At 43.1% G+C, this 19140-nt stretch overlaps 2 protein-coding genes across 4 annotated transcripts in view; one reads left to right on the plus strand and one right to left on the minus strand.

Annotated features, from left to right (window-relative positions):
* The window catches only part of SAXO2 (stabilizer of axonemal microtubules 2), a 39797-nt gene extending 30502 nt beyond the window's left edge, over positions 1-9295 (minus strand). Inside the window, exons 1-4 of one of the 3 annotated variants that reach the window (XR_005357101.1) lie at positions 8372-8522; positions 6282-6461; positions 3309-3373; positions 719-921 (exon numbers count right to left, since the gene is read on the minus strand). Coding sequence is in view for 2 of the 3 variants with exons in the window: in XM_038532982.1 (XP_038388910.1) it covers positions 719-921; positions 6282-6461; positions 9137-9174 (421 nt within the window). In the remaining variant the exon portion in view is untranslated. Of the gene's footprint in view, positions 1-718; positions 922-3308; positions 3374-6281; positions 6462-8371; positions 8868-9136 lie in introns of those variants that run through there. The other 2 variants (XM_038532982.1, XM_038532983.1) reach the window with 2 other exon arrangements.
* A 132-nt stretch (positions 9296-9427) lies between these two features.
* The window catches only part of EFL1 (elongation factor like GTPase 1), a 120060-nt gene continuing 110347 nt past the window's right edge, over positions 9428-19140 (plus strand). The window contains exons 1-4 of the mRNA XM_038532984.1: positions 9428-9451; positions 9991-10094; positions 13755-13822; positions 18711-18795. Of these exons, the coding sequence (XP_038388912.1) occupies positions 10004-10094; positions 13755-13822; positions 18711-18795 (244 nt within the window). The 5' untranslated portion in view covers positions 9428-9451; positions 9991-10003. The remainder of the gene's footprint in view (positions 9452-9990; positions 10095-13754; positions 13823-18710; positions 18796-19140) is intronic.

The raw sequence follows: 19140 nt of genomic DNA on the forward strand, positions 1-19140 counted from the left end.
TATTTATTTGACCTTCTGAAAGACTCAAGTAAACTCAGTAGAGTTTCAGCTCATTCTGGAATGGAAAGAAAGGAACAGTGCCAACTAAATGTGGCATAATGTGGTAAGTGTGACATAATGCTTTTTCAATGACATTCTTTGTTTTTATGGTTGACCCTTGAACAACACAGGAATTAGGGGCACTGAGCCCCTGCACAATTAAAAATCTGCACATAATTTTGACTCCTCAAACTACCAATGGCATACTGTTGATCAGAAACTTTAACAATAGCATAAACAGTCAACATATATTGTGTATATGTATTACAATGCTCTATTCTTTACAATCAAGTAAGCTAGAGAAAAGAAAGTGTTAAGGAAACCATAAGAAAAAATACATTTAAAGGACTGGACTGTATTTATAAAAAAAGAATCTACATTTACTTGGATCCACACAGTTTGAACCACATTGCTAGTGGGTCAACTGTATATGCTTTTAGATATAAAAAATGAATTAAGTGGCTAAATTTAGACAGAAATTCAGGTCTTTTAACTTTCATTCAGGCAAATGGTCTTTTTTTTTTTTTTTTTCACTATATAATACTACTTTGACCAAAGCAAAAAAAAGTTTCCTAAGTGGTGGGAACTAATTTTGGCAACACACCAAATTATGCTGTGATGTTGGGTGAAAGTGAGCTTTAGTCTTTTTGGCTCCTTCACCTTTGAAATGGCAAGTTACCTTTATAGGTTGGGACAGTGTCCACCTTCCCTCGTTTCACTTGTTTTCTTTCCAAAGGCCGGACTATGGCCACAGGCTGTACCTTGTAAGAATTAAAATCCCGTTTGTAGGTAGTACCAAGATCAATCGCCCCCTGTTTTGGTTTGTATTCTTCTGGTACAGGGCGAGGCTGTTTGACTATCTCATAAGGACGGTAATCCGATCTGAAACATATAAATTTGAAACATAGCCTCATAGGTTCCTTTATTTCTAATTATTTCAATGCAGTATTGATGTTTTCAAAGTTTCTTTCACTTAGAAAGTCTAAGAAGATATTAAGGTGGTGATAGCTGATAAACTGCTTGAAATACTTTAATTCCTTCATGTCCTATCCACTGACTAAATAGCTTAAGAAATAAGTGTGTCAAAAATCCTAGTTTTCAAACATCATTATTATGTGATCTTTAGTTGATTGGATCTTACGTAAATAAAATCTTTTAGTAACTGCATTTTTTTTCTAACTAGAAGGAAATCTTAGGTGAAAGATTTAATGACTCTAAGAAAAAATTTTAAATGTATCCTGAGTCTACTTGTCAAAATCCTTATTTATCCTACTTGAAGACTAAGCTAAATTTGGACACGCTTCTTACTGAAATCATGCTGCTTCCCACTTATTATTAAATAATCAATTAAATGAATAATCAATGTCTAAACTCTGGCCTTCAGTCATAAGTCACATTCATAGTATAGATGTGATTCTCACTCATCTCTGGATCCTTGAGAAGCCCTGGCCATGAATGAGAGCCATAGTGTAGTCCAGCCACCCCAGGCATTTTGCAGAAGTGGTGCTGCAGACACTGGGGCTGACTGGTGGGGTGAAGATGACTGGCCCAGAGTGACCCGACAGCCTGGGTCCAAATTCACTAGATGCGTGACCTTGGACAACTTAGTTAACCTGTTGAGGCCCCAGTTTTCTTATATATAAACTAGGACAAGCATGTCATCTACCTCATAGGGTTATTTTAAAGACTGGAACACGCACATGCACATACACACGCATACGAGAGCCTGGTACATGGCAGCAGCAAGATGTTAGTTCCTACTATTATGACTACAAGTCTTCAAAACTGCTTTTTTCCTTCTGAACTCTACTGTGTCACTCATTTTGTTGGTTTGAACCATCTTATATTACTATTTCCTATTTACGTCCATAAGCCCCCTAAAGCAGAAGCCTCACTGAGTCCCTCCTCCCATTCACAATGTCCCTTCTTAGACTTGGTGGTTCTTGTTCAACTGGGTCCACATGCTCCGGGCCACTGTCCAGCACAGCGGCTTTCTGAGCATGGCTGAAGGGCCATGGTGGCTTCTTTGTGACTGAGTCCATTTCTCATCTGTCCTGTGGGGCATTCTTCCCCACTCCCTCCGTCTCTGGGAGCCTCTTTCCTCCTGCCTTCATGCTGGTTTCTCCTCAGTCTCTGATGTGGCTGTGACCCCGCTCCTCAGCCATTGAACACTTTAGCTACACACAGTACTGTTCTCCCCCAGTGCTCACCCCTGAAGACAGCTCTACTCTCACTTACAACGTCAGTTACTACCAATAATGACCCACCAACCTGTAAATCAGCTCAGACTTCTGAGCTCCCTACCTGCATTTGCAGTGGCATCTCCAAACTTAACATGCCCCCAGTCCAATGCACTATTTGCCCCTGACAGATGTGGTCTGGTGGCTGGTGGCCCATCATAGGGAAGGGCATCACCATCTCTTCAGCTGTGCAGTGACCAACAAGCACTCACCCTTCACCCCTTAGCTCTCTCCTGGGGCTGCTTCATCACCAGCTCCCGCCACCTTGGCCTCCTTTCTCTCTCCAATCTCACCCACCCTTTTCTCCAGGTCATTACCACAACACTCCAAGCTCTCATAATAGCTCATTCAAGTCAGTTCAACAATTCCTAAACTCATTTATATGCATCCACTCTGGTTTCTCTCAAGTCTTTCCTCACCTTGCACCCAAACTGATCCTTTCACTTGGAAATTTGATCAGGTCATGCCGGTCCTCATCTGCCTAGACTCTTACCCCATTCCACACCCCCTCAAAGAACAAGCAAGCACACAAGCAGACAGACAAATGAGAAAGAAAAGAGATGTCCCATGATCTCTTACTGCTCCAATGACACAGAAAAAAATGCATGTGGCCTCCTTCACTAGCTGCCTCCTCTGTGCCCGAGCTGACCTTTTCTGAGAATTTCCTCCTCTCTCTGCTCCTGCCTCCTGCATGCTGCTCATTGTCTGCCATGCATTTCCTTACCCACTTCATCCAGTTAATTGCTTCATCCTTCAGGATTTCACTCATTCCTCTCAATTTCCTGATAAAGTCAAAACTTTTATTCTGGCTCTCAAGTCACCTCATGCCTATTCATAGATTTTTTCCCTGGTGCGATTTTGTACTTATTCTGAGTGATATGTTGCTACCTTCCTTAGACCGCAGCGCCTGTGAGCACAGAGATCATGACTGTTGCTGCTAACTGCTGTATCCCAGGTGCTTAGTGTGGTACCTGACACTAAATAGATGCTTACTAAGTATTATTGAATAGATAAATAGAAGTCACATACCTCTCATTCTCAAGACATCTAAGTTGTTCTTTGCTCTTCCCAAACACCAGCTAGAGGGGAATAGGCTAAAATGCAATCAGGGAGTGGAAGAATCAGGGAGAAGACAGAGAGAAGGCTTAGATGTCTTAGTTTCTCTAGTTAGATTAGTTAAGTGTTAGAAAGTATACCTCCTCACCCAAAGCAACTTTCTATGAGCAGTAATGACTGAATACACTCTTAGACATCAGATATGTCCCCAAACATAGAACATGTCCATAATCATAATTCCAGGGCAGACTTCCTGCCAACTCTGGCACTCACTTTACTGCAACTGTAATGCTATAAAGGATCAAAAATCTTGTCTAGACCTCTGCTCTTTACCCAGTCTCATCCTTTACTATAGAAAAGTATAGAACGATACTTTGTTCTCCCTTGGTACAGATACATCAGCTTTCTGCTGCTTAGTCAACACAGTCAACATGAGGGAGTTAAGGAAAGGTTCCAAACCTCTAGCATAGGACTCTTGGAAATACTGCTAGTTCCCTGGTCAAAATGTAAAGAAAAGATGCAATGTTTTACTAAGTGTAGAGATGATGATTTAAGAAATGGATATTTTAGTTTTCTTGGCATATTGGACCTTTTGGGAGTTGGGACATCTTTTTCTTTTTGTTTGTTTTTTGGGTTTTGCTTTGTTTTTTTTTTTTTGTTTTACTATCAAGGGATACTTGAACAAGTTACCTGACAAACCCAGAATTGAAAAGCAATTGCTTTTTTAAAGAAAGATATGGCAGGTTACACTTAATTATTTTAACACTTAGAACTAGTTAAACACAGAATCTTTATTCAACAAATATGCTTATTGTAGAATTTATTTCAAATCTCCATTATGGATCATTAAGGCATTGAGGAAGAATGTTAAAGCAAGAAAAAAGAGCAACCACTCCCATTTGCTCTGTCCCAATCGATTGTTCAATTTCTTCATCCTATTTGCTATAATCTATATTTTGTTTATTCATTTGAGTTTTTGGTTCTCATTTGCACTTCCACAAGGCTGTAAGCAACAGGAAGGCACAGTCCTTCGCGTCCCACGTCAGACACAGGGAACAGTGCAGTAGTCGGCCCACTTCACTGAATCTGTGGCAACAGAACGACCAGCAATGCTGGTTAAAAATGCAGATTCCTGGGATCCACTCTGTCACCTGTTGACTGTTTTAGGTGGAACTCTGGAATCTGCAATTTTAACCCTTCTGGATGGTTCTAAAGCAATCTGAGGGCTATGGAAGATTTTCAAATCTGTGGAAGAGCTGCACACCTACAGAAGTCAAAGAGAGTCACCAAAGCACTGTTAACTTCAAGGGTTGCCTAAAATGTTAAAGGTAGAAGTACTGGACTAAAAGTTTGGAAGTTTCAACCTTTGCTCATGCAAGTAAAATGAGCTCTATCTAAAATGATATGAAAATGGTAACATTGCAAATTGAAGTTGTTACAGAGCATTTTTAAAACCCCAAATTCCAGAAATCTGATGTATGTGTTCCTTGAAAGCAAGAACCTCTATTTATTGGTCTTATACTTAACACCTAAGATTGTGCCTTGAATATGGTATGCACATTAATAAGGAAAAGAATGCATTTACAAAGATAAAAAATATTTTTTCTTTAAAGAAGCAGCGGGATGCCTGAGTGGCTCCGTGGTTGAGCATCTGCCTTTGGCTCAGGGCGTGATCTTGGAATCCCAGGATCAAGTCTCATATCGGGCTCCCCTTGGGGAGCCTGCTTCTCCCTCTGCCTATGTCTCTGCATTCCTGTGTCTCTCATGAATAAATAAAATGTTTAAAAAATAAAAAAGAAGCTAAGTCCAAATGAGTTTAGGATTAGGATTTCTTTTTTTTTTTCTTTCTTTCTTTTTTTCTTTTGTCATCTATCATCCACTGAATAAACACTGAGTGCCTATTATGCTAGCAGACATTGTGCTAGGTTTCTGGAAATAAAATGCTAAGATGAGAAGGGACAGAGTCCCTCTTTGCATGGCCCTCTGAAATGATAAATAATAGGAAGATGTTTTAGGGGCTTACATAGGGGATTTTATCCAGCCTGAGAACCAGGTACAGTGCCAGCGGCCATCAGAGCACTTTGAGATCTATAGGCTACACAGGCACTAACTGGGGTCATGGTGAGGGAAAATTCCAGGTAAGTAAAATAGTATATTGGAAGGCTCTGTGGCAAGAGAATCCTGATATTTTCAAGAGATGAAAAATGTCCTATGGGATGTGAGCATTAAAGAGCACAGTGACAATAAAATCGAGAAGCAATTAGGGACCAAACCAAGAAGGGATTTTGGTAGGGATTTTTATATATATTAAATATTATGGGAAAGTTTTTTTTTAAAGATTTTATTTATTTATTAATGAGAGACACAGAGACAGAGAGAGAGACAAAAACACAGGCAGAGGGAGAAACAGACTCCATGCAGGGAGCCAACCCAGGACTCGATCCCAGGTCTCCAGGACTACGTTCTGGGCCGAAGGCGGTGCTAAACCATTGAGTAACCGGGGCTGCCCTATTATGGGAAAGTTTAAGTATTTTAAGCAAGGAGGTGATAGGATTAGAACTGCACTTTGAAAAGATCATCTCTGCAGGCTGAAGTATAGGAAACAGATCAGAGATGTCAGACCTAGAGTAGATACAGAAAAAACGGGAAGCTCTTGTATTCCTCCAGTTGGAGGTGACAGTGGAAAGCAGACAGACATGAGAGATTTTAGGTGGTTAAAAAAAAAAAAAATCAAGAAAACTTTCTATTTCCTCTTTTCCTTACTTTGTCATTCTAAGTTACTTCTCATCTTTCTGATTTTCTCAAGTTGCAACTCAACTAGTTCCTTGTTTCTTGGTTCAACTTTGATAAACTTAATAGTTCAATTTAAAGAATTAAAAAAAACTTTATTAAGACTGGAAGAGTTGGGAAAAAAATAAGTCAAGCAAATAGTTTCTTAATATTTACTTAAATGTTGTTATTCCTTCCATTTTGCCACGGCATGCTCGAAATTCTTGCTTGGGTTTAAGACTCTGAGGTGGAAGCACATTGCCATATGTAGGATATTTTTCCAAATATTCAGTTGTAGGGCAAGAATGGCCAGAATTTTCATAAATTCTCGTGGTTCCATGTGGACAGTGATGTCGCCTGTGCAAACATAAAAACACTGCAAGATTATTTTGACTTCCCAAAATATTTTATAATAATTGCATCTTAATCAGTCCTTCAATAAGCATAGGATCTCTAAATTTAAAAGCAGCTTTACTAAAACACACACACACACACACACACACACACACACACAAAACCCTTCTGTTTATTCTGTAGTGGTGTTTGCCAAAACAAGAATAAATTATGGTATGTCCTTTCAGGTGGAAACTCTGGTTTTCCTCTGACAAAGATTTAGCAGGTCTTCTTATACTGAGAAACTGAAAAGCCCACAAGCACATTTCCCAGGTCCCTTGCAGGCAGGTTCCACACAATTGAGCTTTCAACCTGTTGGATGTTCACATGAGACTCTGACTCAGAATGCTACCTGGGGAGAGAGGCAGGACACAGCCCCATTGCTGCAGGATTGTGGGAGAGACAGGGAGGTTGGAGCCAGCAGCCATCCGGCAGCATTCAGCCTTGCAAGGGGGCTTCCTGACCAGCAGCTCCCTGACGTTGGCAGTAAGGAGTGCTTCTGAGGCCTATAGCTTGGCTGCTGCAGGTTCCCGGTTGTTAGTAGAGGCAGCAGCTCCCTTGGCAGCCCAGTTCTGAGATGACATTTCTGGGAATCTTTCCTAAAAATCTTATTTTGAGAACTGTTTCTTCGGTTCTTCAACAGTTCTGTGAGCTATATATACTCCTTTTAAATTCTTCTATTTCTAGACTAGAACACAATAGATTATATTGTCTGTAATGAAGAACCCTGGCCAATATATCATATAAGCTAATATCATGCAGTGGTTAAAGAGAAGGGGTTTGTTCTTGAGGTGCAGCCATTGCAAGATGCAGAGAAAAAGTTGTGGTAGAACAGAATGTATGGTATGGTTTCTCTCTCTTTCCTTTTAAAGAATGTACAAAAATGGTACAAAGGTACAAAAAGCCTTAAAGAACATTTAGTATTTGTGGCGACCAGGATTATGAGGGATTTTCACTATATTCTAGGTTTTTTGCCTTGAATTTGCATACTATGCCTATTTATTCATTTCATAATCAGAAAAAAATAAAAGCTCTTAAACAGAAAAACCCAAGCAAAACACAAAAAAGTAAAATCCCGCAATGCTGAAATATGAGGTCAATTTCTCAGTCCTATGTCATTTGGGGACTAAGTGCTAATTATCCAAGCCCATGGAAGGAAGGTTGGATTTGAAGAAAATGCATATGGTCTGTAGATGAAATCATAACCCCCAGGAAGAACACAGGAGAGATAAGCAGCTTTGCTTAGAGGCTGCTGGACAGCAAGAATTGCCGTGCAGGGAAGAGTGAAGAGGTGGTGTCATAGGCTGTTCAGGAAAATTCAAAGTGAGAGGAGTCAAGAAATTCAGGATTATCAGCTGACAATGGAGGCTTTGGGAAAGTGCTGAAGTGATTTAGTATCACATCTGGTCTTTTGGAAAAATCAGGGACAGGGTACATAGGTCATACATGCAGGTTCTGATTTGGGTGCACGGAGTTACAAGAATCAAGTCAAAGCTTTGGAATTTCTCATTGTTCTTAGTTTTATTTTCCATCAAAAACATTCATTCATACTATAACAAAACAATTAAGAAATACTGAAAAGCTTATAAAGGAAAGCAAAAGTCTCCTGTCCCAATGTTTCCAATCTCTAGAAACAACTTTCTGACAATCTCTTTTTAGTTTTTTTGGAGGCTACATCTGCTTTTTATTTTTTCTTTTTAGTAAGCTTTTAACATCTTGATTTATCCACTTAAATTTTACAAAAGTTCAAATCCTAACATAAATGTGACAGATTTTATTGATACCATTCCAATACTCACTTCCCACTGCTACATGATCATTCTTTCATTGTGGGGAATCTACATGCTTCTAATATTTATTTAGCAAATACTTACTTAATTCCTAGGCCAACAGTGAAGCTAAAGGAGAAGACTGTGTTTACAGGAGCTGGGAAGTTGTTAGGCAGGACTCCCAGACCAATCCTTGGTTTCTAGGTGAAGGCTACTCCCTTCTCAGGCAGATCCCTAGGGGTCACTGCCTGGAGGGGACGGGGACAGGGTCAGGGATGAACGGAGAGGGAGCGGGGGCACTGTCTGGAGGGGACGGGGACGGGGTCAGGGATGGACGGAGAGCGGGCGTGGGCACTGCTTGCTTGGAGGGGACGGGGTCAGGGATGGACGGAGAGGGAGCGGGGGCACTGTCTGGAGGGGACGGGGACAGGGTCAGGGACGGACGGAGAGCGGGTGGGGGCACTGCCTGGAGGGACGGGACAGGGTCAGGGATGGAGGGAGAGCGGGCGCGGGCACTGCCTGGAGGGGACGGGGACAGGGTCAGGGATGGACGGAGCTGCAGGTGGAAGGAAGCAAGGCAGGGTTGAGCGCTCAGGGACCTGCATCGCCCTACTCCCGTGGAGTCCCAGGGGGTCCGACCCTCCCCCTCCCCCGCCACGCCCCAGGCCCCAGAGGACCGGTGCCCCTGCGCCCCCACCTCCGCCAGCGGGCCCGCGCTCAGGGCGCACCGGGCCGCGGGGTCGGCAGCCGACACATTCAGCCCGGTAGCGGGCAGGTGCGGGGCGAGCGTCCGCCTCCCTGGGCTCCGGGGGCGCCCGCTCCGGGGTCCGGCCACCCCGCCCGGCCGCCGCCCCGCCGGCCCGCCCTTACCCGCAGGTGCAGATCTGACACAGACACCGGCTCCTCATGCTCTCCGCCCGCAGCGGCCGCCCCGCGGGCTCTCAGCACCTGCAGCTTCCGCGGCGCCCACGGTCGTCAGGGCAACCGCGGACGCCCGGGAGACCGACGCGGCGCCCGCTTCCGGCTTCCGGCTTCCGGCGCGTCCGACGCGCGCGGGTCAGAGGTCGTGCGCCCGCCAGCCCCGCCCCCGGCGCGCGCGTCCGGGTCCGCAGGGCAGTCGGCGCGTCCCGTCCGCGCGGTGTGTCGAGCTGCGGGCTGAGCGGGGCGGCGGGGCGGCGGCGGCCGGTGAGTGCGGCGTCCTCCGCGGGCTGCGGGCGGCAGCGCGGGGGCGTGGCCGGGGGCCGCGAGGAGCCCCGGCTGGGAGCGGCCGCCGCGCAGAGCCCTCGGGTCCACCCGGGGCCGCCGCCTCCGTGGGCTGTGGGCCGCGATCGTGAGACGGCGAGCGCGGGGCCCCCGGGAGGTGAAGGGAGGGCGCCCGGGGGGGGGCTGCGCTCCGGGAGCCCTGCAGTGCACCTGCTCGGTGAGGGCGCGCGTGGGCCGGGCCGGGGGCGGGGCGGGGGCGCGGGGGCCGGAGTGCGGGAGGGAGGGAGCGGCCGGGGTCCCGGCTGGGTCCTCGCGGTGCGGCGGGTCCCCGGGGGCAGGCGTGCTGTGACCTCCGCTCGGGTGCTCACCTGGGCCCGGACCTGGGCGCGACCCGGGCGGCGTGCGCTTGAGCAGACAGGCCCCGGGTTCCTTCCTGGCGAGCCCTGTCGGGCCCCCACGTTACAGGGGAAAAGTAATAGTTTAGGCCCGATCTTTAGCGCGTGTGCTCTTGTGATACACAGGAAATCAGGGACCATGGTGCTCAATAGTTTGGAGAAGATGATTCACCTGCAGAAAAACACTGCTAACATCAGGAACATCTGCGTGTTAGCTCACGTAGACCACGGTAAGAGTCCTTCTTTTTTTTGTTATGTTAATGAGGTGGCTTTTGTTTTTTTTTTTTTTTGTTTTTGTTTTTAATTTTTTAATTTATTTTTTATTGGTGTTCAATTTACTAACATACAGAATAACCCCCAGTGCCCGTCACCCATTCACTCCCACCCCCCGCCCTCCTCCCCTTCCACCACCCCTAGTTCGTTTCCCAGAGTTAGCAGTCTTTACGTTCTGTCTCCCTTTCTGATATTTCCCACACATTTCTTCTCCCTTCCCTTGTATTCCCTTTCACTATTATTTATATTCCCCAAATGAATGAGAACATATAATGTTTGTGCTTCTCCGACTGACTGACTTCACTCAGCATAATACCCTCCAGTTCCATCCACGTTGAAGCAAATGGTGGGTATTTGTCATTTTTTTTTTTTTTTTTTAATTTTTATTTATTTATGATAGTCACAGAGAGAGAGAGAGAGAGGCAGAGACACAGGCAGAGGGAGAAGCAGGCTCCATGCACCGGGAGCCTGACGTGGGATTCGATCCCGGGTCTCCAGGATCGCGCCCTGGGCCAAAGGCAGGCGCTAAACCACTGCGCCACCCAGGGATCCCGGGTATTTGTCATTTCTAATAGCTGAGTAATATTCCATTGTTAAGAGTCCTTCTTAAAGGGCTTACTTTCAGTAATGAAGCGGGTGTGTCTCCGCAGGTGTGGGAGGAGCGAAGCTGTGGGCAGGTGAGACTGATGAAAGCGAGTATGGCTTTGCAAGTTTACTGCGAGAGACGCAGCCATAAAGCCCTTGAAATGAACGTGGCTAACTAGTGCTTAGCATTCTTCTGTGTAGTGTATTTCATTGCTTTTTGTTTATTTATTTTTTAAGATTTCATTTATTTTATTTTAGAGAGTGTGAGCGTGCAAGCAAGGGGAGGGGGAGAATCCAAGCAGACTCCCTGCAGGGCTTGATCCCAGGACCCTGAGATCATGACCTGAGCTGAAACCGAGAGTCAGATGCTCGACCACTGAGCCACCCAGGTGCCCCTGTGTAATTTTTTTTTTTTTTCCTCTTAATGAGAACTTGAGTTTTGGTTAAAATGAACATCTTTGGAATGGATTTGTAATATAAAAAGTCTGTAGTGTTGACATAACGTCTTCAGAGCCTGTGTTAATGTGATTCTATTTAACTCATCACGTATTTAGTGAACATCTGTTAAACTCCAGTTATTTTGCTACTTTTGTCAGAAGATAGGAGCTTACAAATAGGGCAGCAGTGGAGCTCTAGAGGAGATTTGGGGTTGAAGCCGCACAAGATGAGGGGCAAACTGGACTCTGAGGGGTAGGAGAACTGGAGGATCGGGAAGGCAGGAATGGGTTAAGAAGAGGCATCTTCATGCTGTATTTGGTTTTAAAGGTGATCCTTGAAGGTGAGGCACACATTCCAAGTGGGAATAGCATCAGAAGGGAAGAAGGAGACATAGGCCATGGGAAGGGCAGAGATAGCTAATGGACAATGTGTGTGCTCCTGACAGAAAAGCTGCTCTTACACCATCGCATTTCTTCCTGCTCTTGACTTCAGACTCCTTCTTAGTTCAGGTAGCCACAGCATGGTGATAGGAACAGGTGTGTGAAGATATCTTTACCATCCTGAAGGTGAAGAGGCTGGCTGGGTCATAGCTCGGAGAGCCCTTCATGCCAGCTGGAGACCAAGGTCAGGGTTAAGGGCTCTAGCCCTGGAGGTAGACAGCTGGGGTTCAAACTCCAATTAAGTCACAACTGGGCACCAGGATCAGGGTTAAGGGCTCCAGCCCTGGAGGTAGACAGGCTGAGTTCAAGCTCCATTTAAGTGACAGCTGGGCACCAGGGTCAAGGTTAAGGACCCCAGCCCTGGAGTTAGCCTGAATTCAAACTCCTTTTCAAGTCACTTCGCCTTTTTGAGTTTTGACATGCAATGTCTAGACTGAAAGGAAGATCTTACCTACTTAACAGGATTGTGGGGATTAAATGAGGTAATAACGAGAAGCCCTTGGCAAGTACGCACTTTATTGTGAGGATGATCATTAACATTTATTCTTAGGGAGTAGGGAGCCACTGGGAGAACAAAACAAAGCAGGGGTGTTGTAATCAGCACGTTAGAAAGATGAGTCTGGTGGAAGTATTCAGTATGCACTGAAGGCAGACATTAGTGAGGTGACTGTTGCCACTGGTGTAGTAGCTGAAAGGCAGTAGTGTGGGAACTGGGAGGAGAAGTAGTGGGTCACTATGCAAGTGAAGCCAGCTGAGCATGAGCAGTGTGTACAGGTCCAGTCACTGACCCCTGCCCTAGGAGTTCTTATAATTTGCTTACACGTTGAGGATGAGAGGTTTGATAAAAGTATTTTTTCTTTTGCTTTGTGAATTAAATCACATGGCAGGTCAGTGGTGTCTGGCCCTAGGAATATAGCAGAGTGCTGAAAGATAGTGCTTTCTGGGTGCTTAACACTCTAGGGGATACATGCTTGCCATCCTGAGAATGAATTCTGCTCCACTGAATAGTAGACAAGTGATGCTCTAGGATTGTGCTAACACATAAGATGCATGTGCCAAGTGGACAACACATTGTTAAAGCTCTTCAGTGCTCCCAAGATTGCTTTCTGGTTTGTACTGTTAACAGATTCCATTGCTTTGCTGAAAGTTTTAGAGTTTTAGGACTTGTTTGTCTTAAAGACAAGACCCTCCTTTTGCTACTTCAGTCCAGCTGCAGTAACTATGTAAGCAGTGTTCTTTAAACAGAGTTATCTGTTTATACCAGTTTAAATTGTGTAGACTTCATAAAATCTTTTATGAAATTGTACTTGAATATACCAAGACTTTTTTATTACAGAGTAGATCCCTAGGTTTAGTATGGATTGCAAGTAGCTTTGGGAGTAGATGTAGGGTAGCTGATGCCCTCCATGGGCTTGCTCACTATAGGACTAAGAGCCAATTTCCTGAAATTCTTTGCAAAGTATTTTCTTAAGACACTTTAACCCGCAAATACCAGCTGAGGCCATATGTGGGGGCATGTGGCGGAAGATTATATTCTCTTGTTTCTTGGTGGTGGTTTACCCAGTCTGCCATTCAGAGACAAAAATGAGCGCTCTGCTATTGTTTTGTCATTCTGAGCTGTCAAGAGTTTAAATTAATAGCATGGTCAGTGTTATGGATATCAGATGATTAATAATTATGATAAACTAAAAAGAAAAAAATAATTATGATAAACTAGGTGAAATTCTTGTAAGACCGATTATTCTAACTCTGCAAATGTTTGTAATCTAGATGTTCTGTCTTTTGATTGGCATGATGGTTTGTCTCATCACCTAGGAGTCTGCATTTGACTCTGTACATGATGCCTCCATTACTGAAAAGTTCTACGCTGGGGAAAAAAAAAGTTGCTTGACAACTTTTCACGTGAGGGTGATGCGATCCCTAGGAGTGGAGATAGAAATTACAGCACTTTGAGCGCTAGTGTCTGTGTCCTTCCAGATGGTATTCTGTTCAGAAGTCTAAATGCTCATTAGGTCTTGCTTCACTCACTATAGGTAAATAGGAAATCTTTGTGAAACCAGTTCTCATGGTCAGAAGTTAACTCTGAGGATGCAGTGCATCTCCTTTCCTTTTAGAAAAAGAAATCGATTTGAATTAATATTGTTATCTTAACAGGAAAAACTACTCTAGCTGACTGTCTTATATCCAGCAATGGAATCATTTCTAGCCGCCTCGCAGGCAAGGTAAGTTGTTTTATTTGATAAATACTTGTTGCCTTTCAATAAATGTTAGCTGTTTACAATGTGATGTGTTCTTAGAGATCCTAAAAAAGTGTAAAGCACAATTTGTGTGTCTAAGAAGCTGCTAAAAGTTCTTTTTATATGGCCTTATATGAATATTTTATAAATGCCAAAATAAGATTTTGCAACAAGTCTAATGAGAGCCTGGCACAATTGTGGAAGATTTCACAGAGGATGAGATTCTTCACGGGGATGAGTTGTGTTTTGAAGAGAAGACGGAGAAACTGTCAGGTGGGGGGATAGGGGGGATAAAATGCATCAAGGCTAATTGGTGTGTTGTGCTTGATCTGAGAGGAACACTTGCCCAGAGACCCCTGGGGGAGGAAGAGTGCTGGTGGAGAGAGTGTAACGGATCAGAGAAGAACCTGAAGGCTGACTTGAGTACCAAGAGGGGACTTCTGAAGTCTGAGAGTCATGGTGAAAGGACTGTTTTGGAAAATGAAATTAAAGAGCTGTTTGTTTTCAGCCATGAGTAGGAGGACATAGAATAAGTTACTGGCAGTAGGGAACTGGAGATATTCCTTCCCTTAATGCATTTAGGACGCAATCAGCAAAATTTATCGAGTGATGGGAGAGGAGAGGAAGTAGAGAAGTAGAAATTAATTGAAAAGTAGCTAGAGGAGGCAGGTAGTGCACAGAGGGCCGAGGAAACCAGGCTGAGCAAGATGAGCAACTGCTTGTGTTTCCTCCACCTGAGAAGTTAGAAAAGCACGTGATAGCTGTAAAGTAAGTAGCTGGAAACAAATAATAAAGCATACATTAATGAAGTGGAAAACAAATATTTTATAGAAAAGATCGATGAAGCTGAAGTTAGTTCTTGGAAAAGATTAATATAACCAGCACATATGGTTGGTAATGGTGGACACGGGTCATCACACATGTAAAGAGCGAACTCTGATGTAAACGAGGGACTTTGGTTCCTAGTCACCTATCAGTACTGGTTCATTACATGTAACCTACCCGCTAACACTAACACATGGTGTGAATAATACGGAAACGTGTGAGTGTTAGGGGTGGAGTTTGCGAGACTCTACTCTCTGATCTGTTGTTCTGTGGACTTAAAATTTCTCTAGAAAGATAGTCTGTTGAAAAATATTAGCAATATAATTTCTGGTTATCTTTTAACAAGAGTGATAAATAGCTAGTGAAACTGATCAAGAAGGAAAGGAAGGAGGAAAAGGTGCGAGTTGCTAGGAAAGGAAGTGCTGCAGGGATGGGGGAGGCACGAGTGGGACATGGTGAGCTGCGCTGCCCAGCAACAGACTTAAAGATGGAGAGCTGGGACTCACCACTGTGAGGTCAGGAAGAGAGAGAAAGCAGTCATTCAAGAAACAGGATTTGTTGGCAGAAATCTTTCCACAAAGAAAAAGTCCACATGGTTTAATTTTCATTCTACCAGACATTGAGGGAACACATGCTCTAGCTCTACCTGAACCATTCGATATCACAGGAGAGAGGAGGCAGGGAGTACTCTCCAGCTCCCCAGACAATGGCATTACCTTGATCCCCGAAGTCAGCAAGGATAATACAGGATGGGAAAATCTCATGACAGCTGTTGTGATGGGTGATACAAGAGTTATAATCATTATTAAGAAACAGGATCTGGAATTGTATAAAAAGCTAGTTTTTCATAGCTAAATAGAGTTTATTGCAGAGACTTGAAGATTGGTTTAACACATTTCATCATATTAACAGATTAAAGGTAAGAAAGTCATGGTCATTTCAGTAGATGTAGGAAACATAGAATTTAACATCCTTTTTGATGAAACCTCTTAGCAAAGTAGGCATAGAAGGAATTTCCACAATCTGACAGTATTTACAAAAAGTCCTGCACCCTTAGTGATGAAGTATTGACATTTTTGCATTTGTATTCAGGAATAAGGCAGGGCGCTCTTTTTCCTTTCTGCTCATTGTGTTACAGCTTCTGCTCTACACCGCCCTGGAGGTTCTGCTGCAACAATAAAGCAAAATAAATAAATAAATAAATAAATAAATAAATAAATAAATAAATAAAGTTTTAGAAAAGATGCTATGACTTTGTAGAGAACTCAGAAAAGTATACAGATAAACTGATAGGATATTAATAAGAATTTAGCAAATTTCAGGATATAAAAGTCATTGAAAAGAGTATACATGAGCAATAAGCAGAAAATATAATACTTACATAGCATAAAAGATGTACCTGTACCTGTGAGACACTGAAGAAAATGTAAATAAATAGCTAGATCATGTTCACAAGTTGTTGGACTCAGTATTTTTTCATGTTGATCTATAAGCAGTTCTTGTAAAAATTTCAGCTTTTTAAAAATGTGAGTATGATACACTTTTTCTAAAATCATGCAGGAGAACAAAGGGCCAGTAATAGCCAAGACACATCTGAAAAAGAGTGGGATGTGCAGTGTGTCTTACTAGATAACAAGACTTACTATGAACCTACAACAGCTTGTAGATTGCAGTTGGCTGAGGGATAAAATTGACTCATGGCCCAGAATAGCAGGCCTAGAAACAGGGATCCTAATTTATCACAGAGCTGGCATTTCTGATCTGGAGGGAAAAGATGAGCTTCCTCATACGTTGTCCTTAGATGGTTGGTTTATATGTGGAAAATAGATAAAATTGGACCTCTACCTGTGGAGTAGCATGTAATTACATACCAGTAGCATGTAATTAAAATACTCATGTGAGAGGCAAAATTATAAAACTTGTAGAAAATAATGTAGGGCAATACTTTTATGACCTTAAGAGAAGATTTATAGAAGACAGAAGTACATACCATTACATGTGTTTGATCAACTCAACTACATTAAAACTTAAGAACATCTATTTTTCAGGAGACACCGTAAAGAGAGGGAAAAGACAAGCCTGTTAACTGGAAGAAAATAATGACACATAATTGACAAAGGTCTAGTATTCAAAGGCTATAAATAACTCAGTCTAAAACAATAAATCTGTAATACAACCATTAAAAAGATGGACAAACATCTTGAGCAAGAAACTCACAGTAAACTCATAGGATACTCAACCCTGTTGATAATTGGAGAGATGTAAATTAGAAAAATATTATCATCCATCTATTTTAAAAAAACAGCCTGACCATTTCAAGTGTTGCCGAGGTGGCCAAGCAGGACAGGCACTGATCCACTCTTTAGAGTGCAGAACAGTACAGTCTTTTCAGAAAACTGTGGAAATAGCTAGTAACGTAGAAGATGGGTGCATTTAATAACTCAGAAATACCACTCCTGGGTAGTCTACCAAGAGACAGACACCCATCTGTTAATGACAGCTCAGGGTTAGTTAGAAAAACTAGAATCAGTCTACTTGTCCCATCACGAACAGCATGGATGAACAAGGCGTGGTGGATTTGTGTAGTTCAGTCCTACTGAATGAATTATGACTGTATCTGTCAGTATGGATGAATCTCAGGAATCTGAATTTGAGCAGAGATAAAGTGATAGTACCATATGTGTATGTGTGGTGCATGTATGTACATATGGGTATGTGTGTATATGCACATATGTGTACATATATGTATGTATGGGTGTGTGTATGTATGTGATATGTAGGTATAGAAAGTGTGATTCTACTTGTATGAGGCTTAAAACCTGCAGCTCTAAAATATATATATATTGCTTAGTGATATACTCATTTTTACAAATTATAAAGCAAGTGAATGAACAAGGTAAAATTTAGGATAGTGGTTGCCTCTGACCGGGGCGTAGAGGGACGTTAACATAAATCTTTTTTTTCTTTCTTCAATAGAATGGCACACACACTGATGTTCACTGTGTTATTCTTTTTGCTGTGTATGTTTTATATCAACTCAGTACTTAAAAATACACACATGTAGAAGAATGACCAGGGCCTGAGACTTTGGAGGAAGACCTCAGAGTTCAGAGAGGGGAAGGGGAGCTGGCACTACCATCTCATGAGATAGGAAGGGAGTTGGAGATTTCAGACTCCTTGAAGAATCTCATGTGCCCATGTGTACACACCTACACACAAGGGTCAGTAGCTATGTCTGTCTAATGCCACACTGAATCAGAAAGATTGAATGTTAAAAAGGATTGTCGTGTTTGGCCAGAAGTCATTTGTAGCTTTTAGGCATTTGGTTTTGCCAGAGCTGCGGGGTTGGAAGGCTGTTGGAAGATTAAGGAATTAATGTGGGATGAATAAATGTGGCAATCCCACATCAGTACATTTTTCCTAAGGCTTTTGATTGAAAGGAGTAAATGTAAAAGTGAAGAATTTTTCAAAGGAGTAACAGTGGAGAGAAGTAAGGCAGGGCAAAGGAAGGTGGTCCTGGAGACGGAGTTAGGAAGTTAGGCGCGTAGGTCTGAGGGGGTACAAGGAGGTGGTTGCCCTGTATGTGAAGTCCCGTCAGTGTTGATGCACTGCGTAGCCCAGAGAAAAAGACGTGGGCCCTTGTTCATGGCATTAACACTGAACGCCATCAGCTAACTGGTGATATTATAAATATCGTCCATCATGCCATTCTGTTTTTAAAAATGTGTATAAAATCTGCTAATTTGGGGAAAGGAGTGCTTCTAGAGAGCTTCTGTTTCAGTCTTTGCTTGGATTTTGTATGAGTAGGGAAAGACAGGCTCTGCTCTGCATGAGTAGAAGGAATTCCCCCGCATGCTACTTTCTGTATGAATGTGTGGTACTGGAACACATCTGGATAGTTCTCCAACCCTTCCCCACTTTAAAAAGAAGACAAGGGGCTTTTAGTTTAAAAATTATGTGTTTAAAGCAGAAGTCCCAACTCAGTCCATTTTGATGTTAACATTTTAATTCCTTGGGAAGTAAGGATGCGTATGTTGCATTTTTACAGTTAAGGTACATGGACAGCAGAGAAGATGAACAGGTTCGAGGGATCACTATGAAATCCAGTGCCATTTCACTACATTATGCAAAAGGTAAATCTGTGTTTTAAAGAAAAATAGTTTTGTCTTTTCAGTGTCCTTCTTTCTCTTTCTGAATTAATTGTATGCCTCAGTTTCTTTGCTTTATATCCCACAAATTTCATTCTGGCCTCCAGATCTGTTGTCAGAGACAGGCTGTGCAGACTTGGATGCAGATGGGGACCTCTGACTGGCTTGAGGGCAGAAGAACTGGCAGTTCACACCTGCCCCCCATCCACCCAGGTGATTGTAAGGATTCCTTCACAAGGATGGTCAAGAGTCTCAGGACTTTGCTGGCTCAGCCGTAGTGTTCCATTTCCTGGCTGGATCCTTCCTTCCTATGGCCTCAGTATTGGATTT

This window comes from Canis lupus, chromosome 3 (assembly GCF_011100685.1).
Source record: "Canis lupus familiaris isolate Mischka breed German Shepherd chromosome 3, alternate assembly UU_Cfam_GSD_1.0, whole genome shotgun sequence".
Taxonomy (NCBI): Eukaryota; Metazoa; Chordata; class Mammalia; order Carnivora; family Canidae; genus Canis; species Canis lupus.